General features: G+C 40.5%; 1 protein-coding gene, 1 long non-coding RNA gene and 1 pseudogene across 15 annotated transcripts in view; 1 reads left to right on the top strand and 2 right to left on the bottom strand.

Annotated features, from left to right (window-relative positions):
* The window catches only part of NRG1 (neuregulin 1), a 1,111,639-nt gene that overhangs the window by 216,928 nt on the left and 866,926 nt on the right, over positions 1-27,785 (bottom strand). For 6 of the 12 annotated variants that reach the window (XM_019828380.3, XM_011281428.4, XM_019828381.3 and 3 more), the window contains exon 1: positions 7,604-7,842. The exons of the other annotated variants lie outside the window; for them this stretch is intronic. In XM_019828380.3, the coding sequence (XP_019683939.2) occupies positions 7,604-7,700 (97 nt within the window). In that variant the 5' untranslated portion in view covers positions 7,701-7,842. Of the gene's footprint in view, positions 1-7,603; positions 7,843-27,785 lie in introns of those variants that run through there. 12 annotated transcript variants of the gene reach the window in all.
* Positions 9,986-10,461, bottom strand: LOC101096563 (annotated as a pseudogene).
* Positions 27,490-27,785, top strand: part of LOC109498780 — a 33,267-nt gene continuing 32,971 nt past the window's right edge. For 2 of the 3 annotated variants that reach the window (XR_002155682.3, XR_006597342.1), the window contains exon 1: positions 27,490-27,785. This is a non-coding gene — a long non-coding RNA (uncharacterized LOC109498780). The other variant, XR_002155681.3, reaches the window with a different exon arrangement.

Raw genomic sequence — 27,785 nt, 5'->3', positions numbered from 1 at the left:
ATTAATATACTAGAAAACTTGTGTTGCTGTAGCACTGTGAAACTGGGCAAAGGTATTTTTTTCCCTATTATCTCATAAAATAAAACCAGGATTACTCATCATTCACCAGTATTTCCTTCTCATATCTCTGTAATCTCTGCAGAAATATGGTGGGTAAGAGAAAGCAAGATAACGGTTTTCTAAGGTCAAATAAAAATAAAAGTTCTATGTCGTGGTAGAAATACACCACTTTTCTCTCCAAGGGGAAATACTCCTTGCCCTGACACTCTATGCTGAATTTGTTTTATATGGATATCATATGACCTGATCCATTTATTGGAGAAAATGTCACTGGTTCAATGATATCCTATCCTGGGTTCCTTTATATATTACTTTTAACCTCTTTTAATTACCAAAACTTATAAGAATTTTCTCGAAGTTGTTCCTATAATATTATTTAAAATAATATGTAAAGCACAAAGCCAAAGTACTCAAGAGACTCCAAATATTGAACCATAGGACATTGACAAGAGTCAGTCGTGTATGACCTACAAAATTGACTATTTCATGTGGTTCAACCCAATAAAGCATTCCCTAACTCTCACATCATTGAAACTAAAACTCAACAGCTGCCCAAGGAGCCAGCTGCCTGCCTGATGAAGTTGTGGCATGAAAGATTTGGGACACGGAAGCAGAGCAAAGGCTACTTTCCATCAGTAATACCTTTCTTGTCTAGGACACACAGCAAACTACACTGCATTTCAAAAAGAGAAGGGGACTCATATAATGGGAGCAACTCACAAATGAAGATGGCTAATGCCAGGTGGAATAAGTCAGGAGCAAATGACAAGGACGAGGTGACAATATTACAATACTAGCCCATGTCCAATGGATTTAGTCTTTCATACCCATTTTCAAAAATGTGTACCTCTATCAAGTAGGGTTCTTGGGGTGCTTGGGTGGCTCAATTGGTTAAGTGTCTGACTCTTGGTTTCGGCTCACGTCATGATCTCACAGGTTCGTAAGTTTGAGCCCTACATTGGGCTCTGCACTGACAGTTTGGAGTCTGCTTGGGATTTTCTCTCTCTCTCTCTCTCTCTCTCTCTCTCTCTCTTTCTCTCTCTCTCACTCCCTGCCCCTACCCTGCTTGCTCACTTGCTCAAAAAAAAAAAAAAAAAAAAGAGTAGGGTTCTTAAACAATTTAAGCTAGGGGTTGAAGAAACTGTGTGAAGAAATGAAAGCAAATGTGTTAGTAAAAATCCTTTGTTCAATTACATAATGCAACTTTTAAATGTGACTAAATCTCTTCGAAGGCTCTGAACTTATTCAAAAGGAATAGCTCTAAAGGGCAACTAAAAGGTGCTTATGAGATATTAGGTTCTCTGAGGAAAAAGTGCCGGTGAAAATTAATTTCACGGACACCCCCTTGCAAGTGACAACTGCATGGTCATCATCAGGATGATGTATCAGAATGTTCCCATTCAGAATTCTTAGTGAATTCAGGCTATTTGGTCTAGCTGGGAAATGAATTCCAGTTGAGGCAGCTAACTCTGATCAAATCAGGACCCTCCTCTTCCCCTTAGATTGCCCAGAACATGCAAGTAACTTAAGAAAAGTTAAAAGGGAGTCATTCTTTGGGGAATAGCAGTGTGATGCTCTTGGAGCACCCTCTGGAGGCCACAGAAAAGTGACACTGGTAACTCGGACAAAGAAGAAAATTCTGGTTATCTCTGGCCTTCCAGATCTGCAGTCCACGGATCTCCCTTGCGTTGGACTCAAAAGTGTACTTGTTCAATCCTAATCAAGATGATATACAACACATGCATAATTAATTTATTGTTTGAAAATGCAAAAGAAATACAAGACGTAACCACATTCTCACACAATTGGGTCTTCATTTTAAAAAAGAAAAAAAAATGTGCTGATTAGTGTATTTTCAGCCTACATTCTGAATTCTTTCAGGAATTTATTGCAGAGGCATCTTTTAATATTTAGAAGAGAGGAATGTGAAAATATAGCATTCTCATTAACAAAGTGTAAGCACACGAGGTTATATAGGGTCCTAATAGTTATCAAACTTCTCAGAGTAGCCAGCCTTAGGTTAGTAAAATGGAGAGCAAATTAAGTTCTGTTTTTTCCCCTAACACCTTGCTTTTTCTAAAGCAACAAACACTGACATCTATTGGCATTTTGGTAGTTCACTTTTTAAAGAATCTATTAAAACTCATACAAGGACACAACCACACAATTAGGATGTGAAGCATTACAGTGGATCCAAAACATCACTTGTGCCTTTGGGAAATTTCATTTTCTGTACCTTATAGCATATTCAATAGACACTATTGTCTTCTGGTTAAAATAAATCAGTTTTTAAACCAAAACTATCTGATTTATTTTTTTGCATTTTCTGTTTATGCAGAGGAAAGTCCTAGGATTAACCAAAATACGAGAAGTCCATTTATTTGTCTCTTTGAGCAAACAGAATCACTCACCCGGTTTGTTTTCCTCTGTCCTAATAGAACACGATAAACTATCAGGACTGTGAAAGCCAAATTTAGCTTGTTACTCCGAGAAGGTTAATAAAATACCGATTTGGTATGTGTCATACTCCCAGAACTTTAAACACTACGTACAACCATTCTAGTGGTTCTAGAGGGGAGAGTACAAAGAGTGAGAAGTATGGATTTCCTATATTCATCATTTATTTATATTTAGAAACACCTGCACTCAATTCTGGGCTCCTTGCTGGCAATATACTATTACATTTGATAAAAAGATAACAAAGAAAATGTTCATACACACTCTTTCCCTTTCAATTGCTGCAATTTGTACTAGTCCCCAAAGAGAAGATTATGCATTCTATATAATAAAGTGAGGTTTGAGAGTCATCTCTTAAGTGTTGCCAGCAAAGGAGTCGTGTTTCAAAATCTTCTCATAGCTTGAAACCTCAACGTCTTTCTGCCAGAGATAAAATTATGTTGCACCTCACTCTATTTTCAATATTTAGACTGAATTCGGGACCGTTTTCATAATACATATATGCAGCTATGGTGTTTGACATATTTATCCACTTTTCTCTATATATACAGGTAGTAGATACTAATATTTATACTCATTCTAATCTAAAGCCAGTTTGGGATTATTTTTTTTTACCATAAAAGGTAAGTTTTGAAAATGATATCAAATACCTTTGTAAAGACCTGGACGATTTGCTTCTTAAGTAATTTTATGAACAGAGTTACCATGTATCGGGCACTTACTACATGTTAGGCGATGTTCAGTACGCCTCCGTGGATTATCTCATTAAGCCTCGTAATAACTTCATGATAATAATAACATTTTACTATGCAGTTTTTACAAATAAGGAAACTGAGGCATAGAGAGATTAGGTAACTTTCTCATGATATCTTTAAGGAGCAGGAACACTAGGATTTAGACCCAGACAATCTGGCTAAAGAGCTAAGAACCAGGCACCCTGCTTTTTGCTGACTGGCAGTGAGGCATTTTTGTACTTCCCAAAGGACAAGTGACAAAATACACAAAGCATCTGTTACACTGCCTGGAACATGCTAAGATATTCAATAAATATTAGCTCCCTTATTGATAATATAAAGAGTGCCTGGGTGGCTCAGTCGATTGAGCATCCGACTTCAGCTCAGGTCATGATCTCGTGGTTTGTGGGTTCAAGCCCCACGTCAGGCTCTGTGCTCACAGTTCAGAATCTGGAGCCTGCTTCGGATCCTGTGTCTCCCTTTCTCTTTGCCCCTCCCCTGCTGGTGCTCTGTCTCTCTCTGTCTCTCAAAAATAAATAAACATTAAAAACATTCTAATGAATATAAAAGCATCCAGTACAGTGCCTGGCATGTAGTAAGGTATTCCTTATTCTCATACTAGTTCAATATTTTCTGATTATATATATATATTTTTTCCTCATCAGTATTACTTTCTCATCTTGCAGATATGAGAACAGTATCCTAAGTTTCTCTCTTTCTGCTTCAAAATAATTTTTCAAAATAAATCCTATTTCATCTTATCAATGATATTTAGTGTTTTGAATAATTACATAAGGTAAGTGGCCAGAAGTAACCAAGTTGAAACATCGCTGGACATTCCTCTGGCTCTGTAAACACACAGTGCCCTGTTAGTGACAGCACACTTTATATCCAAGAATGTTTACAAGCACTTCAGTCTGGGGAACCACTTCAAGAAACACGTGGGTGATGTCATCGAGGGAGCACACAGACCACTTCTACCCGTTTGGTATACTGAGATTCTCAATTTATCCACCACTTGTACTCACAAATGCCTCCTTCTGCCAAGATTAAGAGGAGTCACAATAGTTCTAGAACTCGGCTTAGCTTGGTCACGGATTTGTTTCAGGTCACTTGAAAGGAAAAAGAGAGAGAGAGAGAGAGAGAGAGAGAGAGAGAGAGAGAGAGAAAAGAATCCTTTGTGGTGTTTTATGAAAGAAAAACATATCAGCCAATGGAGATTCATAAGGGAAGCTCAGAGCCAAAGACCAGATAGCAAAACAAAACAAAGCAAAACAAAAACTCTGGGTTTGTAACCGGTGCTTCAATAGGAAGAGTCTGTTGGACTAAATCAATAAGAAGAGGCTGGAATGGGAGGTCTAGAATCTAGGAGGCCCAGGATGTTACAGGGCCCCTGGTACAACATGGATCTGGGTTACAAAGCCCAGGATTTGCTGAGGTTGCTTATTTTGAGCAAAGAAGAGGAACCAATGACACCAAGGGCTTGGGACCTATTAGAGCCACTATTATGGAATAGATAATTCTGTTGAACATCTGCAGCCCCAACAGTGTGCAATTCAATATTCAGTTAATTGTATAAAAATGTGGATGCTATGAAACATAGCCATGTATGTATCACATATCAGTCACACATGTCATATGAAAGTTAAAGAAGCTCTTCTCCCCTGAAAATTTCCCTCCAACAGATGTGTTTATGCCTCTGCATATAATACAGCACACAGCGGGGCTGAGAGGCCATTATCTCAGCATTACATCTCCCCCGACTGTCGTGAAGTAATGTTATAACAGCCAAAGAGAGGCTGGGCAGTTCATGTGCGTCATGTAGCGTGTGCACTTGCAGTGGCCACTTTAAGAAAGGGGTCAAGTGTGGGGCTGACGGACTCTTATGCAGGAGCTATTTAACGGATGGGTGTGGTCCGTAGGTCCTCATCTGGGTTGGCTTATCAAGGGGCAACACTACAGTGATGACACCAGAAGTCGCTCTTTTGAGGACACCTGGAGAACTTGAGTGCAAAGGAAGTTAAGGAAGGCACGTGAGTTTCTCCCACAAACCATTACGGCTATAGGTTATTTATTCCCCCAAGATAAGGAAATGTAACTGGCACTCACCATTGTAAGGAAAATGACAAGGAGAGAAACGCTGATTTCAAAGCAATACTATTAATGCCACGTGCTTTTACAGAGAGCTGGTTTCAAGTTGACCATTCTTTTCAAATCGAATGAAGAATCAATATTCTTAAGTGGTTTATGTGATTTATATGACTTTTTACCTCCTCCAAGGTGCCCTGGAGGAGGTAAAAAGTTCCTCCCCAAAGATGACGACTCCCTGATGGAAAAGGGAGATAAACATACTAAAAACCAACCCGAGCCAAGTTCACCTCAATTTTCAGGAAGATAATAGGGAGAATGTCACTTAAAGATGCCAATCTATCTGGTTTAGAGGGAATCGCAACGTGGACTGGAAAGCAGAAAGAGAGCCACCGAGAAAGCTCTGGAACTCTGTGTCAAGGGAGAACCTTCAGTAGTCACAACACAGCTGCTACCTAGTAGATAAGATCTGTAGGACACAGAAATGCCTGCTTGCTCTTAAATCTCTCCCCCCCCCCCACAGAACTACCTGATTATCTGAAATGTCTATGTTATGGCACTGCCACTATAAACCCTTGACAAAATGCAAACCTGTTACCTGAGAGGGATGCCACTTCAAACCAATGCCCTGTTTAATTCATCAGACCACCTACAGAGGAACACAGAAACTTGTGAAGGCAGAGTTCACAGGCAGGACAGGGAAAGACCTAAGGCCCCCACAAATAATTCTACAACTTTACAGTTCTGGCTACATCTAAGGTCTCTTTAATTTACCATGATGACTTTTGAAAGGACAATAGATAAAGTCACATAGAGGTTGCTAATTCGGCTCCCCATTTCAGACCTTGTCTCCAAAACACAAGGTAAAAGTAAACAAAATTTCAATATACCCTCATGAAGTAATTAAGGTGAATCTGATCAGCAGTATCTTATTATACAAGCATGCACAGGAATGGTCAGTGGCCAAACAATTACTCTTTGTTCAATTTCTGTTTTGCTCAAAACCTGCCGAAGGTCCCTGCCAGTAAGTCAGGTTCTGAAATGCTATCAGTGATGCCAATAAGAAGACTAAGCAAATCTTGTTTTCTTCCTACAAGGAACAAATATTTCTGCTTATCTTCTCAGCCACAGTATTACCAAGTGCTATTGAATTAATTCTTCAGGAGTGCTGGGGAATGCTTTAAGTGACTTTAAGTGACTTAATGAATCTGGATCAATTAACAATTGGGAATGGACGAGACAGAAAAAAAAAAGACCTTATACGTCTCCCTCTCTTCTCCTTTTTTAAGCATCTTCTTCAATCGCTCATAAGCAAGTATTTATGTGGGATGCTTGCTCTATTCAAGACAATGTATATCTAAAGGATCAGCTCTTCCTTGGGAAATCTAAGGTGAAACTGTCATTCACATCCGTGTGCTAACGATCAAAAGCAAGATTTGTCTCTAGAAAGCCTCGACTGCCATTTCATCCTATTATATAACCAGCAGGCACCTGGGTTCAAACATTTAGACAAACTTTTGCTTTTTGGAACCTCTTGGGAGCATAAATTAAGCATATTTATCAAGGAGGTCCTGAAAACCAGAACTGGTAAGCTGGAAGTCTGAGAACTTATTTGGAGCAGACCTGGTTCCTGGCACTGACTAGATTTTTATCTGCTTCGCTGACCTCTAGGAATCCCTCTCAACTGATCTGAGTTCCAGTATCTCAGGGCTGAATCAGGGTGAACGTACGCACACACCGCGACCCTACAGGGCTTCCCCTCGGCCAAACCCAGCCGCGCACCCGCTCCAGCTCCCGGGGCCTCTCTCCCGACCACCCAGCTCTGCCCAACCAGGCGCGCCAAGTGGAGACCCGTTCCCGCTTTTCTCGCTAGAGGGCAGACGGGGCCCGTGCAAAGCCCTCCTAGCGCCGGACGAGCGCGCACCCAGCCTCGGTTCCCGCACTTCGGTCCGGCTCCCGGGCTGGGTTCAGCTGCGGGCGCTAGGAAAAGGCCGTGCCAGGGAGTGCTGCGCGACCCGGACCCCGGAGGGCGCGGGCCGCGGCTGCCGCCCCCAACCGTACGCGCGGGGTGCGGACGTCCGGGTGGGGCTGGGCGCCCAGGTGAGGGGCGGCCCCACCGAAGGCGAGAACCGCCCGGTTCCGCGGACGCGCGGGAGCAGCGCCAGGCGCCAGGAGCGCAGGGCGCGGGCAGGCGAGGGAGAGGCGACGCCAGCGGAGGAGGAGGAGGAAGAGGATCGCGGAGCCGGGCCGTGCTGCGCACTCACCTGGGCTCGGGCCGCCCGCTGGGAGCGCGGGCTTCTTGCCGGAGCCTCGGTCCTTCTTGCCCTTCCCCTTGCCTCTGCCTTCTTTGCGCTCGGACATCTCGCCCGAGAAATGCACGCTCTACGCGGACGGCTCCCGGCGAAGGCGACGCGCCCCAAGTTTGGTCCGAGGGCTTGGATCGGGTTCGGGAAAAGTTTGTCCCTCGAGGAGGGAGAGCGCGTGGCCCGGCTGAGGCACTCGCGGTGCGCGGGGGCGTCTCCTGTCGCCCGCGGGGAGCGGCGCGGACGCGGCGTGCGGTCCGGGCCACCTGGGGCTGGCGGTCGCTCTCGCTCTCGGAGCTGTTCGTGTCGCTCAGGGAAGTCCTCGGTTCCCGCCGCGCTGGGTCCAGCCGCTGTCGGCTCCGGTGGTGGCGTCCGTCCGGCGCGCTCGCAGCCCGATGAGGGAGAGGCGTTCACCGTCCTGCCCCGCGCTCGCTTCGCCCAGGCAGCCGCCGCCGCTCTGCTCCTGACCTCCGCGCGAGCCCGGAGTTCCGACAAGTTTTGGGGAAACTCCTCGCCGGCTCTTTTTCAATTGCCCCACAGCCACCCACCTCCCGCTCGCAGGTTGGAGGCTGGCGCCTCCTTCTCCCCCTCCCCTTGCCTCGCCCCCTCCCTCTTCCCCACCACACCCCCACCCGGAGGCGCGGACACGCCACCGGGAGGAGCCTGGGCTCGGCGCTCCCGGGCGCAGCCCCTTTCCCTCCCCGAGCCAGGCCGGGCGGGGGGCGGCGGCGCGCAGTGCGGCTGCCGGGAACCCCCGACAGGGGTCGCTGGAAGCCGCGCGGAGACGTCGCCCGCGCCGGCGCCGCCGCGCTCGCGGGAATCAAACCCAGTGGCCCCGGGAGCTTCAAAGACAGAGGAAAGGACCCAGAGGCTCCTCGCTCTTCTCCGCTGCCAAGCAGCCCCGAAGGGAAGGTCCGTGTCCAACAATGCGGAGAGACGTTGGAGAAAAAAGTTTGTAACTCTGACACCTGCCCCCCAAAAGAAGGCTCTGTGCAGCCATCGGAAAGGAGCGAAACTTTGGTTGTTTTCGCATGAGAGTGTGGAGTTCATTCCTTTCTTACTTAGTGAGAGCCCCACGCGCGCGTAGGGCAAAGACAAACTGTGTGCAAGGGAATCTGAGTGTGAGGCTGTTCCGGGTGCACAGAAGGGCTCCGAGAACCTTAAAGATGGTCGATGGCGCTGTCTTCCTGGATCTGCCCCTTGAATGCGTGTGTACCCCGCCTTCACGTGGGTAACCACGTGCCTGTCATAATTCTCGTCTTTAGCTTTTCACAAAATAAATAATAATCATCTAGCCTCTTCAAAGAGGGTGTCTTAAACTGTATCTCTCACTCCAACTTAATTTTCAAAGGAACTGATCAAACCCTGGTTAAAAGACGACCAACAACCAAGTTACTATAGTAGCTGAGGGTCACTCAGTTCTGCTGAGAGGGACAGCAAGTAGGGAGAGGTAGAGTTGGAAGACAGTCCTAGAGATCTTTAATACATTAACGCTAGCTTTCTCAGATTCAAACTTTCCTCAGAACTGCGGATGAACTCCTTCTTCCCTTGCCCTCCCTCTGGTGGAGAATTCTAAAGAGCAGTGAAATCCAGAAAACATGGGCACCCTGCTGCAAAGGACACAAGTTAAAGGCCAGGGTAATCCACACCGTGGAATGATCCAGAACCATGTAGAGGTCATGTCCTCATAGTTCTATGACAGCCGTGGCTAACTTAGAAAGTTAATTTACAGGGATAGACTCCTGTTGTGGTCAGGAAGAGGTGAGTATGAACAGCAATGTGTGAAATGGACTTCCTCCTCTTTACAGGTGATTTGCTCCTGATTTTCCATTCTCCCGGGCACGTGCTAACTGAACCATTACCTGCAGACAGCCTTTAGGTATATATTGTAATTGCCAATTAAATAAAGGTGAAATATGGGAAGGGGAGGGCAAAATCATTCATTTTAAATAGTCCTAAAAGAAGAATGATTTTATTCTCGCTTAATTTGCAGGGTAATAAGAACTGTTAAGAGATACCTTAGCAGTAATGCCATCATTATTTACTTTGAAAAAGTTTGATGTCCAAATATCTTCTGATTACTCTTCAACAAACACCAAATGTAAGTGTACTAGGCCATAAAAACAGCAAAATCAGGGGAAAGATTATGAATACACCCGAATAGCACTGTAATATTCCACAGAGTCTACTGTAAAATGAAATCTGAATGTTGCCTGAAATAGCTCTGTTTTCCCAGGAGGGGCCACTGCTCAACAAGCAGGAAGCAGCAAAATTCAGAAAAGGGGAGCCCTTTCCTTTTTTTTTTTTTTTTTTTTTCCCGAAAAGACATTTATTACCGAGCTATAAATTAGAGGTGGTGGGCAGGGTGCAGGAGGACGGGCTGAGTGGTCACGTTTTGGGCATCCGCTCCTCTCTGTCCTCCTGGGCCTGGATTCTGAGCTCCTCCTGCAGGTGCTCCCTGGCTCGGACCACCTTGGACTGCAGGTAGAAGCAGCCACCCACGGATTTGTCGTTCACCTCGAATACGTGTTCGTAGTTCTTCTGGATCTCCTCGGTGCTCAGCTTGGAGACATTGAGAATCTGCTGTGCCTCCTGGAGGCTGAGGCCGGACAGGTTGGAGGCAGCTGCAGACTGGTGTCCAGCACGTCCCCGAGCGTCAGCTGCTGCCCGGCTGCAAACTCCTGCCGCAGGGCTCGGGCAAAGGCCCTGCCCACCACCTGCACCCCCATCACAATGATCTGGGCCAGGTATTTAGCCATGGTGGCCGCTCTGCCTCGGGGTCGTGGACTGCTGCTTCCTGGCCCAGCGGCCCTCGGCTCGAGGGCGGCCGACGGGTCAGAGGTCAAGGGCGAGGGCGCCTGCGTGACTCCGCACTAGGCATGCGTACTTTATCTCCAGGATATGAGACCCTTTACAGGCTTGGTATACAATAGATAAATGTTATCAAATATATCGTTGTTTTAGAATTGAGGACTATCAAGCAAACATGTATGTTGGGATGAAAAGTTTCAGGTCTTTCCAAACAAAACGGGAAGGCATTAGTGAAACCCATACCTATAGAAATACTAGAATTCATTTTGGAATGGATTTGGTTTGGATCTAGAAGTTTTACTTCTCAAAACAGCTTATTAATTCCCCATTACGGTAATTTTTCCGTGAGGATAACGGAAGAACCTACAATTTTGTGATAATTTTCCATTTAAACAAATCTATAGTACTAGTTGACAGTTTTCCCAAACTAACATGAAGGACCACGGAAAAGATCATTGACCTTGCTGATTTTGTTGTCTTTTGTTTGTTTGTTTCATTGTCTTTTTTTGTTTGTTTATTTTTGAAAGAGAGAGACAGAGCGCAGCGGGGGAGGCACAGAGAGAGAGAGGGAGACACAGAATCCTAAGCAGACTCCAGGTTTGAGCTGTCAGCACAGAGCCCCAGGGGGGGCTTGAACCCAAGAACCATGAGATCGTGACCTAAGCCAAAGTCGGACACTTAACCGACTGAGCCACCCAGGCACCAGGACATTGCCGTGTCTTTATAATAAAACATAGTGGCCACCAAGTAATAGCATGATTCCTGTGGAAAGACTCAGGCCTGGGGAATGAGTGAATGTGAAGGCAGGAAGTTGGGTATAAGTGAGCATTCAATCATTGTTCTTTTTTGGTTTGATGTGCTAGAGAGACAGAGAGAGAGAGAAAAAAAAAAAAGGACAAAATTTGCAATGATAAACGTTGAAAGAACATCTAAGAAAGATGATGAAGAGGCAATTGGATGACAGGGCTTCCTGGGCCTATGTTTGGATTCTGGAGTCATATTTTAGTTGTCAATGCAGCTGAAGTGTCAGAAGATTTATGACAAAGTCCAAAATTTTTTTTCTACCAATACATCATTTAAATATGTCTTTATCTTTTATATTATTTAATGTTAATTTTTCGAGGGTTATTTTATTCCATTATTTATGATTAGGTAAAAGAATAACCAAATAAAAGTCCATTTCTTTAATAATGAAAACACTTATGAGATTTTTCAAGGGTTTGAGATTGTCCTTAAATTATTCATCTCTATGGTCAGAAAGCGGCCAATTATTTTGAGGTTTCCGTCCCCCTCCTTTTTTTTAAACCTTGGAAATGATCAGAAGAAGGGATGGAGAAGGGAAGAAGAGTATTTTTGCTTCCTTGAAAACCAAAATATGAACCTGAATTATATAATTTAGAAATGGTGACATATCTTCATGGTATGTATAATTTTCCTAAGTTGTTATATATTGTTTAGCTTTTAGAGTACGTATCATAGAGGGCATATCAGCTCTGAAGTAACATATGTCAATCTGTCAACATTTGTCAACTCCTGAAAAATAGAGTGGCGATTTATAAATAAGCAACTTGAGAAATAAAGACAAAATGGAGATCTTATATTAAATGACAGCTTAAAATCAGTGCAATCCAGTACCAGAACATTTTTCTTTGGCAAGGCTTTCCTTTTAAAGTACTCTTAGAATCTACAAAGCTGGCCAAGTATGCCCTTTATCGCAGCAATTCCCATTTGGAAAATACCCCAAGAAAATTTTTTAAAGAAAAAATATAAATAAAATGAAAGAACATTAACATATGAAGATAGATTGCATTTTTTGCGAAATATTACGGATACTGACAGTAATGGGAATTTAATTTAGAATTCTGCAAATACTTTGAACTTTTTAAAAGTAACTTAAGATAATTACTTTTTTAAAACACTTTGCAACAAAGTTGGCATTAATGAAGATGCAAAATTGCAAAAGAAAATCTCAGTCACCAGAGCCAACTTCAAAACAACCACTAAATGTGCATTACTTATTCATTCATTCATCAAGCATTTACTGAACTAAATGCTAGATAGTAGAGAAAAAAAAATGCCCCTACTCTCATGAAGTTAAAATACTGTGAGAAAGGCATAAAAGCAAATTATTATAATACAAATGAAAAAGCAGGCCACATAAGTTTTCCAGGGCCTGAAACTCATAAAATTTGAGGGTTATTTTTAGAGGAAAAACCCCACAAAATTAAAAATATAAATCTAAGTACAAGAACAGTAAAGGACCCTTGGACGTGAGAAATCTTAAAGAGTAAGTGATTACAAACATACTCCACCTTCTGCACAATTATAGTAACACTAAATGACAATTACATACTATTTTAGAGATTAGATAATACAATCCCTATAAACAGGAGACATTAACAAGCGATCAGAAGGAATACACACAAAACTGAAACAAGCAAAGACTATCGTGTGAGGAAAATGAGATGAAAGGAGCCTTAAGAACTCACAGATGAGCGATTGTCCTGTATGTTTGGTTGGACTCTTAGAATCAACATGCAAGTTGAGTCTGTTAAACAAAGGACTTCTGACCCACAAAATGCCCTGGGGAGACTGGAAAGGTGTTCTCCATTACATTTGGCAAATACTTGACAGAATTGCTCCTGAATCATATTCTGTCTGCTGTAAAGAGAAGCAGTTTGATAACAAAACTGTGAGTTTAGAATCTCCTCCAGAAAAAACAAACATAAAAACTAAAAAGATAAGTTTCAAGCAACATTAAATAGAACCCATGTTTACATTGTTCTGCTTATTATGTGATCTTTTAAAATTACTATACATGGATGATTACTGGTGTTATTATTTATCATTATTATTAGTGATAATATTATGCCCATGATTACCATAATACATCATATATTAAAATGGATACATATAGCTGAATACTAGTGTGTAAATTTCTTTTTATGGACTGTATTTGGTAAATAGGGCCAGTGTCATAAATCTCTTCTGTAATAAGGTGGAACTAGAAGACTTCATAGTTTTTGAAACATTTTAATTTCTTTTAAGAACAAAGTCTCAGGCAACGTTTTGGTTTCTCTTCCTTACCTCCACAGTAATTATTTATGTATATCTTCCACAATCCCCTTGAAACAAGTGCTTAATTCAGGTGTGCATGTGATACAAGTACCTAAAATTTATATGTACCTATATGTACTCATACACATATACACACATCCATGTGTATACATCTGCATGTGTGAGTACACATATGTATGTGGGTATGTAGTTTTATTTCTCTTTCCACTAATGAGAAACATTGTTTTTGAATGTGAGCATATAAAAGAGATCATATAACCTTTTGTACACTTTTTTCATATTGCTATCCATTAGATTCCCAGCACCATGCTTTGTATCTGGTAAGCACTGAATACTTTCGCATAGAATGGATTTACATAGAATAGAATGAATATAAAAAGCCTGGTTCTGATATTACCATTTTCTATCAATCAGTTACTAATCACCTACTCTGACAATCATCTTTGACGCCCTTTCTGCATCCAACCCACTCCCATGTGCTGTCTTTTTGACTTCCGTCTCTTTTTATCCCTTTTCAGTAAGTACCACCCCAATCCATGCCTTCATCCTTTCTTTGCTTTGACCATAGTAAAGCTTTTCTACCTGGACTCTTGCTCCCTCTAGTTATTTTGTCAAATACAGTAGTCAGAGAAGTCTTCTGGAAATGCAAATCTAGCCCATAGATTCATAGAATCATATCTAATGTCCTTGAAGGGCTAGGTCATGCCTGACTCCAGCCTCTCTCACTATGCTTCATCCCTCCCTCCCTCTGCTTCAGTCACGGAGACCTCTTTGCAACATGTCCCTAAAGCTTGCCATTGTTTCTGGCCTCAGTGCCTTTGCACTTGCTGTTTCCTATGCCTGAATTTTTCCACAACCAACCCACTTTGCCTAATCCCACTTATCTCTCGGCCTTGGAAAAGCTTGCTTGGAAAAGCTTTCACTTGCTTGGAAAAGCTGTCCACTGCCTTTGAAAACTGTTTTAATCTCCTAAGACACTTTTGTATCTCCTTCATAACATTTCTTTTTGTCTATTATTATATCATTGTTTTTGTGACTTTTTTAAACAATGATCTGTTCTCACTGTATATTAATCTCTTTGAAGGCAAAGACTGACAATTTCATGTTCTCTTTTATATCTCTAGCTCTGTGTCTGTCTCATCATAGCCAATTTACATGCATTTTGTTAACTGATGAATAAGAATAAACAGAATTACTTTCACATGTAGATAAGGCTATACATACATATATATGTGTGTGTACTTTATTTGATCAAATTTTTAAATGATATGATGATGATGATGATACTAGACATAACACTGTGGGATAATTTCTATTGAAATAAGCCTTTCCAAGAACAAACACATAAAATACAAATCTTGACTAATCAGTAAAAATCTCAATACTTTAGGAGATGTAGTGATAACTTTTGCAAAATGGTAAAACCCCAAGAAGGATGGCTTCTTTTCCCAAATTGCCTCTGTAAGTTTCACCTGTAGATTACATTTATTGGATCCATTTCCCCGCTTGGATTCTTGTGAGGTGTCAGACCCATGAAAGAGCTAGATCTTAGCAAGGATGTTCTAACAAAACGATAATGGATGAAAACCTGCACACACAGCATTATTAACAGGGTTAAAAAAACCCTTTCTAGTTGGGCCTAATATAAGATTGCTCTCCCCATAAGATTATATTTCACTTTGTGGACCCATGGTAAGACCCGATTTGGTCCTTGCAGCAAGTTGCTGTCCGTACCTACCTTAGACTTAGCTTTGAGTCTGTTTTTAATCCCCTAACATTTTGCTCTCTTCCCAGCATCTATAACCATGCAACAAATGCAAAGGGATTTCTCCATGCATACTTGGGATTCAGTTTGTGTGCACATCTCATCTACAGCCAAGAGAGACTCAGATGCATCACGTCTTTTAGGAGCTGCCCCGTAAGATCCGCTCCAAGGTTAACATAATTTCCTTTCAAGAGACACTTTACTCGTTGTTGTGAAAAGATTCACCTCTGTGAAATTTATAACGATGTTAAAAGATAAATTTAATGTCATGAGTGATGAATTAGTACTTCAAATATTTGAGCAGTAAGAGTAATTTAACAGATCAACTCCTTCCTTCAGTGTGTCCCATAAGAGACACCTGGGGGAAAGCATTTCCAAAACAGATTATAGTATATTGGAGATTACTTCATAATGTCATCATGATACTGGGGGATGTATGAAATGAAACAATGACCCACAAATTCTGTACCTGGCTCAGGAATATAATAACATCATAATTATTCTTTTTCCTTCTTTCCCACATAATTTCTTCTAACCTCCTTATTAATCTTTATGAATTCTCTCCCTACCTCCCCCCAGACTTTTTTTTTTTTTTTCTGGTTTCTCCTCATGTTAGAGCCTGATGCTTCATATATCTGATTTGACTAGGGATTTCTAGTTTTCAGTTAAGAGCCAAGAGTGAAGTTCTCAGTGGAATGTTTTAGTCCTCCCCACCCCTGGACCCAGGCCTAGAATTTAAGTTACTTTGCAACAGACCCACTTTCAACACACTATATGTTTGGGAACTTTGGTGTATGTTTGTGTTAAAAAAATATATATGTATATATATCTTTCAATTCTCGTTCATTTGGGAAAAGAATTTCACAAGTATTAACAACTCAAGAAGGCAACTCATCTTTTAAAGATGATTTAGCAAAACAATTAGCTAATGTGACAGAAACCAAATGACCATCCAAAAAATAGCTGGTGACCAACCATGCAGAAGATTACATTCTTATGGAAAATGTTGTCTTTTCTGCTTAATCATAAAGATTGGGTATGTTCCAACTCTTTCCCATAGATGCAAGATAGAAACCACCTAATTCAAACGATGCAGGGAACTCTGATCTTGCCCACAGTCTTATCCAGTATGCAGGATTCTTTTGGGGCCCAGAGAAATTCTGGGGGTATCCTGAACCCTAGATATCCAAGTGAAAATCTAAGAATATGCTTGGTTTAGCATTTTTGAGTCGTCTTTTTTTTTTTTTTTTTTTTTTTTGGTCCCCGAGTTGACAGAAATCTCTGAGATCCCATAAAGCAGATATATTGTGGCACAAAAAATTTTGTCAGTCCAGTTGAGACTCATGTCTTTGAGACTGACCCAAACCAGTGCTGGTTTTGTAGGTAGGAAGAGAAAGATGACATTTATCTTGCTTTGGAATTGCACAATCTTTTTTTTTTTTCTGTTGCTATTTCTAAAAGATGGTCTCATAGAACGAGGTAGAGATCCACTCTCCCTATTATTTTGATGATAATAAGTAGACCCCTGAGCACCAGCAATACGGTAGGATTTATGTCCGTGGGTGTTTACTGTGGATACTAAAACCTCAGTTCCCTCTCACAAGCACAATGGAAAGAACTTAGGACATGCTTTCTCAACTCACTTTTTTTTAATTTACTTTTCTCCCTATTACCTAGGAAACTTTAATTAAAGTGTTCTCAATTCTTTCCCTCCCTTGTCCTAGTGCTGTACCTGCCCTGCCCATCTCCAATGCCAGGCCACCGCAACCGCCCGGTTTTCTTTTTCCATGAACACTACCTTTCCCTGTTCCAACAAAGAAACTAAAACAGAAGGCTTTCTTTTGACGTGGCCTTTCCTTTTAGTACCAAACGTCCTCAGTTCCTTTTCCTTTACCAGCTAAAGGAATCCATCTCCTTCCCCAACTCACCACCAATTTAATGAAACTGCTCAAAAATTCACTAAGCCTTCCTAATTGGCCTATGAAGTGTTCTCTTTTTAGCCCTCATGCCTAGGGAATCCTGATGCACACGTCATCTTGAAAGCTCTTCCTGCGACTCAGAATAATATCTCAGTGGCAGAACTTTCTGTCTTTTCTGAAATCTTTTTTTCTACCTGTCTCTTAAATGCTGGCTCATGGCCCAACATCGAAAACCATTTTCTTCTTAAATACATGCTAATCCTATAAAAACATCATTCACTGCCGGCTATCTCAAATGTTGATAATTCACAAAGTGTGTATATAAGGTATATGTATATGTATATGTATATGTATATGTATATGTATATGTATATGTATTCCAACTACCTCAAACTGAACAGTTTATTAATCCCCATCTCTCCCCCCAACTTAAAAACAAAACAAAAACAAAAACAGCTGAAGCTTATGAACAGATACTAGGCATCGCCCTTCATTTTTCTCCTCCGGTCTTCTTTACCTCCCCTGATTCCACCCAACCCCAGTGCATTCAACACTCATCACTGCCACCTTGGCTTCTCCCTGAATCTAGGTCCACTGTCACTCTGTCACTCGACTTTTCTAAGTCTTCCTCTTCTTTTTTCTATTTTTTAATTTTAGGGTTTTTTTTTTTTTAATTTTTAAGGTTTATTTAAAAGAGAGAGCACAGGGGCGCCTGGGTGGCGCAGTCGGTTAAGCGTCCGACTTCAGCCAGGTCACGATCTCGCGGTCTGTGAGTTCGAGCCCCGCGTCAGGCTCTGGGCTGATGGCTCAGAGCCTGGAGCCTGCTTCCGATTCTGTGTCTCCCTCTCTCTCTGCCCCTCCCCCGTTCATGCTCTGTCTCTCTCTGTCCCAAAAATAAATAAACGTTGAAAAAAAAAAAAAAAGAGAGCACAAGCAGGCGAGGGGCAGAGAGAGAGCGAGACACAGAATCCAAAGCAGGCTCCAGGCTCTGTGTGGAGCTCAAACTCACAAACCTCAAGATCATGACCTGAGCCAAAGTTGGATGTTCAACCAACGGAACCACCCGGGCGCCCCTTAAGTCTTCCTCTTCTGTTTCTGTGCTCACACCCAGTCACCCTCCCTCCTGCTAACAGACTTAATCCTCTAAAATATAGCTATTAGCTTGTCATTCCTTTTGTAATATCTTTATTGGATTCTTGCTGCTGTGAAGTGGAAACTTCTCTTTAGAGGGCAGCCAGGTCCTTCCCAGTCGAGGTACTGCATAAATTTTCAACCTCTCTCCCATCTTCTCCCATGCCTCTGGTCACAGTGAGCTTTACCTTTTCTTATTTCTATGGCTTTAACTCTGTTTCTCATCCTTCTCAGCCTAGTAAACTTCTACCCTTCTTTCCAGATCCAAGTTAAAACTCACCTCTTCTGTCTATTTTTCCCTGATCCTCCAAATAGAACCAATGGCTGTATCTTCCTTATGCATAAATATCTTCAGTTTAGCACCTACATTATTATAATGATTTGTTTTCAGATGTCTCTGATCTCCAGGAATGATGCCTCAGGAATGATCTCTATGTCTCTTTAAAGTACACATTCAACGTTTGTATATGTATATTAAAATGAGTAGACTATACATGTACTCAAAGACTTCTCGATTGACATTGAACTCAACTTCAAAGTGAGCAGCAGTGGAAGGGTTTTTAAATCTTGCAAATTTAACTTTTGACTCAAATGCAAACTGGGCTTTTACAAGGTAACCACAAATTTCCCAAGCTCTCTATTAGTTATATCTTAATTGATCTGTTCAACCAAAGTTACAGCTGGCAGGATTCAAGAACAAGCCTATTTGGTTTCTATCACTATATTTAAAAAATTTTTTTAAGTTTATTTTTATTTATTTTAAGAGAGAGAGAGAGAAAGCAGGGAGGGACAGAGAGACAGGGAGACAGAATCTTAAGCAGACTCTGCACTGTCAGCACAGAGCCCAGGGCGGGGCTTGAACCCACAGACTGTGAGATCATGACCTGAGCCGAAATCAAGAGTCAGACGCTTAACCAATTGAGACACCCAGGTGCCTCTATCACTACATTTTTATAGACTTAAATCTACTTTAGTCCCTTGCCTACCTCCTCAATGTCTTATGTCCCATATTAAAAAAAAAAAACCCAAAACTGATGTGATAATATCAACACTGGTTACTCATTAACCATCATAATGAGGTATTATAAAGATCAAGTAATCCCTTATTTGTAAATTCCTCTGCTAAAGGAAAACGAATTTATTTATGTATACTGTTCTTTGAGATTTCTGGAAAATTTAATTATAACTCTGGAAGGGAGAAATAAAAAGTCCCTTTGTATAGTTGGTATGTTTTGATTGCCTGATCTCCCTCTCGGAAGGTGCTTGTCACTCAGCGGCCACATCTACCATCCCCCAATCTCTGCCCATATGTCCTGAGAGCCTCTGAGGGTCACAGTCTCTGCTGTGGGCCTGGACAGAAGCCTGAGGAAGAGAAGCCTGTCTTCGAGAAAGCACCAGTGACTCAGACAGACCTCTGAATGCCGATCCTGCTTCACAGCCGTCTGCTTCTCAGTAAAATGCGGGTTATGATACCTATTGTAACAGGTCACTGTTGTAAGGATTAAATGAGCTCATGGGAGTCAAGTGTCCATCCTCGAGTTGGACTGTACTTGTCACTGTCCCCTGATTCCCAGCTGCTGCTCCTACCAACCCAGCCTCCATTTCCCCAAGCATCTCTGGATCCAAGACAACTTTACTAAAAGGAGCTTTATGCCAAAAGAATGAGTAATTTATTTTACTCTTCGGCAGTTACTGAATAGACAGTTCTGAATTATCCCAGGGCCATTGGCACTTAAGGCTACAAAGAATAAATAAAACCGATAAGAATCACATATAGTTTTATGGATTTGAAGTTTTCACCACACTGTTCTCAACTTATCTCCTGTCATCATCCCTTTTTTAGATTTTCTACAGGAAAGGTAATTCTGAAGTGGCCCAATGGGAGGCAGCAGAGGGGAAAGGAGGCAGAAATGAAAACTAGTTCTTAAATGAGTAGAATATTACCAATTTTGGCAAACAGAATTCTAATACTAATTACAAGATTCCTGGGCACTGGTGTATACATCCTGTGCGATGCCCTTCCCTTGAGTATGGGTGGGACCTACTGATATTATGGAATGCCATTTCCATGATTGGGTTACCAACCAGTTGATTTTGAGTGCTAATCAAGAGGTAGATTATCCTGGGTGGGTCTGATCTAATCAGGGGAGTCCCTAAAAGAAGGGCTGGGCCTTTTGTGAAGAGAAAGATCACCCTGCAGGCTTTGGAGTAGTGTCTGCCATGCACCGAGAGGATCACTTGCCCAAGAATGGAGGGTGGCTCATAGGAGCTTAGAGCCATCCTTAGCTGATGGCCAGCAGAACAGGGACATCAGTACCACCACAACAAGCACCTGAATCCTGCCGACAACCTGACTGAGGCTGGAGGAAGACCTAAGCTCCATGTTGGAACACAGCCCAGTCAATACCGTGACTTCAGCATTGTAAGACTCCAAGCAGAGGACCCAGTTGTGCCAACAAAACCGGGAGCTAATAAACGAGTGTTGTTTTCCGACGCTAAGATTGGGGTTACTTGTTACAGAGCAATAAAAAGCTCCTGCAGTTATAAAGACATTTTAATGTACATCGTGTCTCAGACAGCAAGGTATGGGTCAGGGAGGACAGGTAGGAAGACAGTTTGGTGTCTGCAGTGACTCTCCCAGCTCTGTCACTTCCCAGCTCTATGGATCTAGGGAGTCACTTCACTCCCCCAGTCTTGATTCACTTCCTTCATCTGTAAACTGAGGAGGTGAATGATTGACAAGACGCTTGCAAGGTGCTTTCCAGGCTCTGAATGTCCTCTTACATTGTATTTTACCTCCTTTGGTTATACAACTTAGATTTTGAAAGGATAAAACAAAGCACGCAGGGAAGTAATTTGGAAATGTTCACAGAGAGCAGAGAATGAAACCGACTCAGCAATCCCAGGTCTTTATAGACTCTCCTGTTTCCAACCCGTCCTCTGAGCTTCAGCCAGACTCACAGACATCAAATGGACTCCAAGGAGGTTTATAAGCCTCATCCACAGGTCCAAGGGGAACCTAAAGAGTTGTGGCTTTTTTCTATTTTTAGAGGGTGAAGCTTTGTTTTTACTTCTCACAGGGATATTTTTGGTAAATGTTTCTGCCAAAATAATCAGTAAGATAAAGCACCTGCCATAGGGATGAATGCTATACAAACTTCGATGTGCGTTCATGGCAGACATAAAGAACTTTTCTATAAATAACAACAATTTAACTCAAAAATATATCACAGCCTAAGGATTCATCAGGGAAATGTGTACTTGTTCCTAAGGAAGGTCCATGGTCCTGAAGCAGCCAATTTTTTGGCACGGGTAAGAAATGTGTTGAACTCTGCTGTTTTTGCTCTAGTCCATAAGTTTTTATCTTTTGATATGTACAAATAACCCAAGTGGAAATTTCTTTTCAGAGACAGGAAAGCGGAGTAAAATGTTTCAAGTTCCCAAAATCATCTGGAATGAAATGATACCTTTGCTGCTTAGAAGAAACTCCTCTTAGCAATATTTACTATGTTACTATGACTAGATGAATGTATCTCCTCTTCCCAACCTCATTAAAACATACAACACTTCCCTAAAGCCATTTTGGCTCAAGTGTTTTTCTGTGAAAGTTGTGGTATGCATTAACTAATTCCAAGAAACCAAAATTATCTAAACCTTTTCAAATCCTAGAACAATCTGAGCATGCTCAATAATATAACATGCTTTAAATCAGCCCATAGATGACCTGTATAGGCAAAGTAAATGGGTGATAAAAGAATGGGCGAGACAGTTTTGACAAATTGCGCATGACTCTGAAAGAAATGTTGGAATTGAGATCCAAACTATTTGGATTGGACTGTACGTTGGTGAAATTGTCTATACATTCAGACATCCACATTTCCAAAGGCAGAGCCTCAGATCAATAAAAGCCACTCATGGGCTATCCCTAAATGTTTTAACGTCACCGTTCTGTGATGATGGGACCAATACTAATTAGACACATATGTCTTCAATCACACTTCCCATGTTTTGAAAATATCCGAACTAAGATGGAATTATGGTAAAACCAATAAAACTTAAGCTTCAGAGCTCCACACTTGCAAGAGTCCCATCCAAGGCCTGTAACTAATTTTGGATTAGTAATTTTTTTTTAAATCCTCCAAAATTTACTCCTATTTGAGCAGATATAAATATGGTTTGAGAAATATAGTAAAAGTGCAGACAAGTTTACCAGTTTGAGTTTGCTATATTATCTGGCCAAATAGGTTTTTTAAAATTTTTAAATACTTTAAATTTTTCTTGGTTTTTGTATTACCAACCCTGAATGATTCAGACCAGCCTCCCATTGTCATCACAGAGAACATCCCCACCTTACCATGCTATGAGCACATAGGTTTGCAAAGCTTCTCCAAGTTTCTGGGTAAGGGGCAAATGGCTGGTAAAGAGAATGTCCTTTTGCTGTGCTCGTGAGTATGACATCTGTTTGTTCAAAGGCACAGGCACTCAAACTGCCAAAAGTACAGTTCTGTTTGCATACATTTCTTACAAAAATGGTCTGGAGTACAAAAGTACTTAGGAGTTTTAAGATTACTCTTAGGCCTTACCTTTCTGCCTCACATTTTGCAAATCATAGAAAACAAGGACCATGCCTGATTATTTTGTTCAAATGACACTGATCAAAGATCTATCTGCTTTCCTGACGATGAATGAATGCATATTAATTTATACATAAAAAGGTGTTAATTACTTTGAGGGCAGATTCTGTGTTATTGGAATTTTATGGCTTCCATGGTACTGAATATAGTAGTTTTAACCTGTTAGGTATATTGAACATATTTGATGGATAATAAATGAGTCTATTTTACAAGGTGTTCAGTTAATTAACAGTGTTCAATTTTGATACATCCTAATAATTTCTCTTTAAAACTGCTAAATGTGTTGTTTTTAAGGTAATTATTTGGGGATAGAGTTAAGATAATCATTTTGGGTTAGAGTTAAGAATATTTTATTCTTTTCTTTTCTTTTCTTTTCTTTTCTTTTCTCTTTTCTTTTCTCTTTTCTTTTCTTTTCTTTTCTTTTCTTTTCTTTTCTTTTCTTTTCTTAATTTTTAGAGAGAGGAGAGCATGTAGGCCAGGGAGAGGGAGAGAGGGAGAGAGAGAGAATCCTAAGCACACTCTGTGCTCAGCACACAGCCCGATCCGGGGCTGGATCCCATGACCATGAGATCATGACCTGACCTGAAATCGAGAGTCAGACACTCAACTGACTTAGTTACCCAAGTGCCCAGAGTTAAAAATTTTAATGGTAATAACACAATACTAATTCAAAAGCGATTATCTCAGTGTCTACGTGATTCTAAAAGTCTGTCCTGTAAGTGTATCAGAGGAGGAAAATAACACAGAGTTAAGTTAATTATTCAAGTTAAATTCACTAGAATCAATCCAATGAAAACATTTAGCTGTCCAATGCAGACCTAGCCTAAAATTAAGATCTAGAGGTCTCTTATAGCTACCTAATTAATCCAAATCACTTATGCTACTTAAATTTCTAGCGTTTCATATCCTGGTTACACGCTGTTTGTAAACAGAGGAGTTTAGGATTATACTTTCAAGGTCAAGCTCTTAACAGCAGTAATGGTTTTTGTTGATGGTGGTGGTGGTAATGACGTCTTCAAATGTTATTGACCTAGGAAATTGCGTATTTCTACTATTGTTTGTATATATGCATTATATATACACAAGAAAATATTTGTTATTTTTCTCAGTGTCAAGGACCTAAACTATGAAAGATCAGACAAAATGCTAAATGTGAAAATGGAAGCATTCTTTTTTTTTTTTTTTTTTTTTTTTTTAGGTTTTAGAAAACCATCAGGAAGTCATGCGACCATGTAGTAAACTAAGACAGGTCATACTTATGAAATGCCAAAACATACAATTGAACATGGAAAAAAATTAGCAACACACAGAATTTTTTTTTCCTAGACTGTGGAAATTATTTGCATTTTTGCCTTTTGGGAACATTTTTTAAATGTATGCAGAAATTATTTCTTTCTTAAGGCATTTTAAAAATTAAAATATTACCATAATCATGAATAAATCATATCTAGTCATGAACTGAAATTTTTGTTGTGAAACTTTCTACATATACATCTTTATAAATAACTCTTCATGAAATTTCTATTAATACATGATCAGTGTTTTAAAGAAACACCATGACTCAGGGTGCCTGGATGGTTCAGTCGGTTGAGTGTCTGACTTTGGCTCAGGTCATGATCTCAAAGCTTCTGAGTTCGAGCCCCGCGTCGGGCTCTGTGCTGACAGCTCAGAGTCTGGAGCCTGCTTCAGATTCTGTGTCTCCCTCTCTCACTGCCCCTCCCCTGCTCATGCTCTGTCTCTCTCTCTCTCAAAAATTAAAATAATAATAATAATAATAAAGAAACAACGTGACTGAAAAGAAATTGTAATAAAAATAGCAGTACCTATAATGCCAATTATACTTTAGGAAATGATATATCTTAAAGCAAATGTTTCTGAGAGATATTCTAATATCATTAAAGAGCAGCCTGATAAACACAGCTATTTGCGCCTTGGTTAGAAACACCCTGTTTCTCCAAGTTGGTTTAATTGCATCTCAAGTGAAAACATGTTTTGTTCTCATTAAGTGCCATTTTAATTTCTGATTGGAAGTCATAGGCACTTTGAAATAACAGCACCTTAACTGCATGGACGTTTCTGAGAAGAAAAAAACAAACATTTTGAAAACATTTGGATCCCATTTGGATTTCAATCAGGCAGACAGTAAAATCTTGGGGAATTTTCTGATTTATAGGAAAAGTGATAGAAGCCAAGTGAGATTGCGGACATATTAGAAGAATCTTAGGTGATTTTTACTATAGTAAACACAACCTCCGATTAACTCATAAACCTAACAAACATTATTTCTTGACATTTTGGTGAATTACTGGTATACAGTTGAATCAAGGCTCTGCTCGTCTTGTGTAAGTGTGATCTCAGAAAAAGAGAATGCTTATTGTTTGCCATGATAATTGATTATTGATAGAAAAACCACACATTCTGGCACGCCCAGGACCATCCTGCTTTACACCTGTGCTCCAGGTGTAATTACTAATAGCACCTTTCTTCACTCTCAAATGTACTTGTACTGGTCCATAAATTATCACTCCATTACAATATAATTTTGTTTCTTTTTGGTTATCACTTATTTATCATTGACCTGTATCTCAGACATTGTGCTGTACATGCAGAACATCATATGTTGTAATGCCATTTACCCTTTACAATAACGTTAGGAAGGAGACACTATTTTTCACTTTTCATTTTATAAATGCACAAATTAAAGTTAGGAGTTTCAAAATCCTGTGCCTTAAAGAGTTACCTAAGACTTTGTCTACATGATACCCTAAGCACTACTAAAACCATTTCAAAATTTCAAATGTTTTCAGGTATTTGATCACTCAGTATCATTTTACACTGGCCCGATAACATTTGCAAATGGATTTTTTAAATATTTATTTATTTATTTATTTATTTATTTATTTATTTATTTATTTATTTTGAGAGAGAGAGAGCGAGAGAGAGAGTGTGAGAGAGAGACAAAGCACACGTAGGAGCAGGGGAGGGACAAGAGGGGAAGAGAGAGAAACCACACAGTCAGCCCTGAGCCCAATGTGGGGCTTGATCCCATGAACCATGAGATCAAGACCCGAGCTGAAATCCAGAGTCAGACGCTTAACCGACTGAGCCACTCAGGTGCCCCACAAATGCATTTTTTTTTAATTCAACTTGCATAGTTTCCCTTTCTTAGATTCTTCTTTTAATAACTTTGGCTGAAATGTTTGGCAAAGAAACAGTAAGAAACTTCACTTTTCTCGACTAAATTATCAGAGCAATCTCTCCTCTAAAACTAATTAAGCATAATGCTTAATTACTTTTTAGGGGAAAAAGTAGGAAGAAACATATAATGGGAAGAATATGATGGTTTTCTTGGATGTACTTATAAGTGTCTGGGGTTTTATTCCTCTTAAGTAGGAAAATTTTTCAGTAGACAATAGGATATGCTCAATCTACTACTTTTTCTCCTTTTTTCTAGATTTTCTTTTCAGAAATTTCATGAGGATTCCATGGCACTAAATTTCCACTACATCACAGACAGTATCTCCCAAATACAACTTTTAAGTCCCAAATATTCAATGGCTTAATAGGTAGTTTGTTTTAGGGGATATGGAAATAATTACTCGCTAGAATAAAATGCCTAACTCTTTCTAGAACAACTCTATACAAGCATTGATTTGTGGATCTGGTTATCAAAAATCTTCATATGTGAAGCAGGGATGGATGTAAGGGGAGGTAGAAAGGAATGCAAACGTAAATCAATTCCAGGTGAAAGGCCTATAATTCATTTAAATTCAAGTACTTGATTATCAAAATCACTGTTAGTCTACAATGTAAAGATCTTAATTTATTATTGAAAATGGTGTTTAAAAATGTATGCCCTGGATTATTTCAGAAAGCTACAGTTGTCCAAAGTAAGGGTCAATCAATTATTCAGTGGATGATTCTGGCTGCCATGTTTTGATTAAAGGTGTCAACTGAGCCACCCAATTCTCCACAATACAGATTTCGGTGAAAGTTACACAGGAACTAGTCATGTGGTGAATTAAAGCCTTGGTATTTTACAGCTCCTTGATTATCTACTCAGTGCTGGGGAAGAAGGAACAACAACAACAACAACAACAACACAACAAAACCACATGGCAACCTATGCATAGAGTTTCTGTCACTAATTCAAGTTTTAAAAACTCAATTTTTATTATATCTACCTACCTGTCTATGTATCTATCAGTCTATCTGTTGTTATACTTTACAACAAATTGGATTCTTGCCTCCAAGTTTGCTTAAGAAAGCTGATCATACAAGTTCAATCTTATCTAACAACTTGTTCACATATTCAACACTTAATTGCATGCCTAGCATGTACTATGCTTTGTTCTGGGTTACAGGAATACAGTGGTAAATGAAACAAAGTATTACACTCATAAAGTTCATACTCAGGCAGTAAACAACTACACTAAATGTATAACCACAAACAACACTTTCAAATGGTTATAGGTGAAAAATAAAACAACGGAAGAAGATAAAGAATAACAGAGGGTTGGCTATTTGACACAGAGTAGTCAAGGAAGGCTTCCTTAAATAGGGAATGGTTAAGCAAAGAATTCAATGATGTAAAGGAATGAGTCATGCTGAGATCACAAGGAAGAATCCCAAGTAGAAAGGACAGCATATGTAAAATTTCTGAGGCAGGAATAAGCTTGGTGCAACAGAGGAACAGCAAATGTGCCAGTGAGGCTAGAGGGGTAGGAACAAAGGAATGACAGCAGAAGATGAGGACACAGGAGACAGAAAGGCAGGGCCAGATGTCATGGACCTTGAAAGCCATG

The sequence above is a fragment of the Felis catus genome, chromosome B1, assembly GCF_018350175.1.
Source record: "Felis catus isolate Fca126 chromosome B1, F.catus_Fca126_mat1.0, whole genome shotgun sequence".
NCBI lineage: Eukaryota > Metazoa > Chordata > Mammalia > Carnivora > Felidae > Felis > Felis catus.
This window is presented reverse-complemented; position numbering and strand designations above follow the sequence as displayed.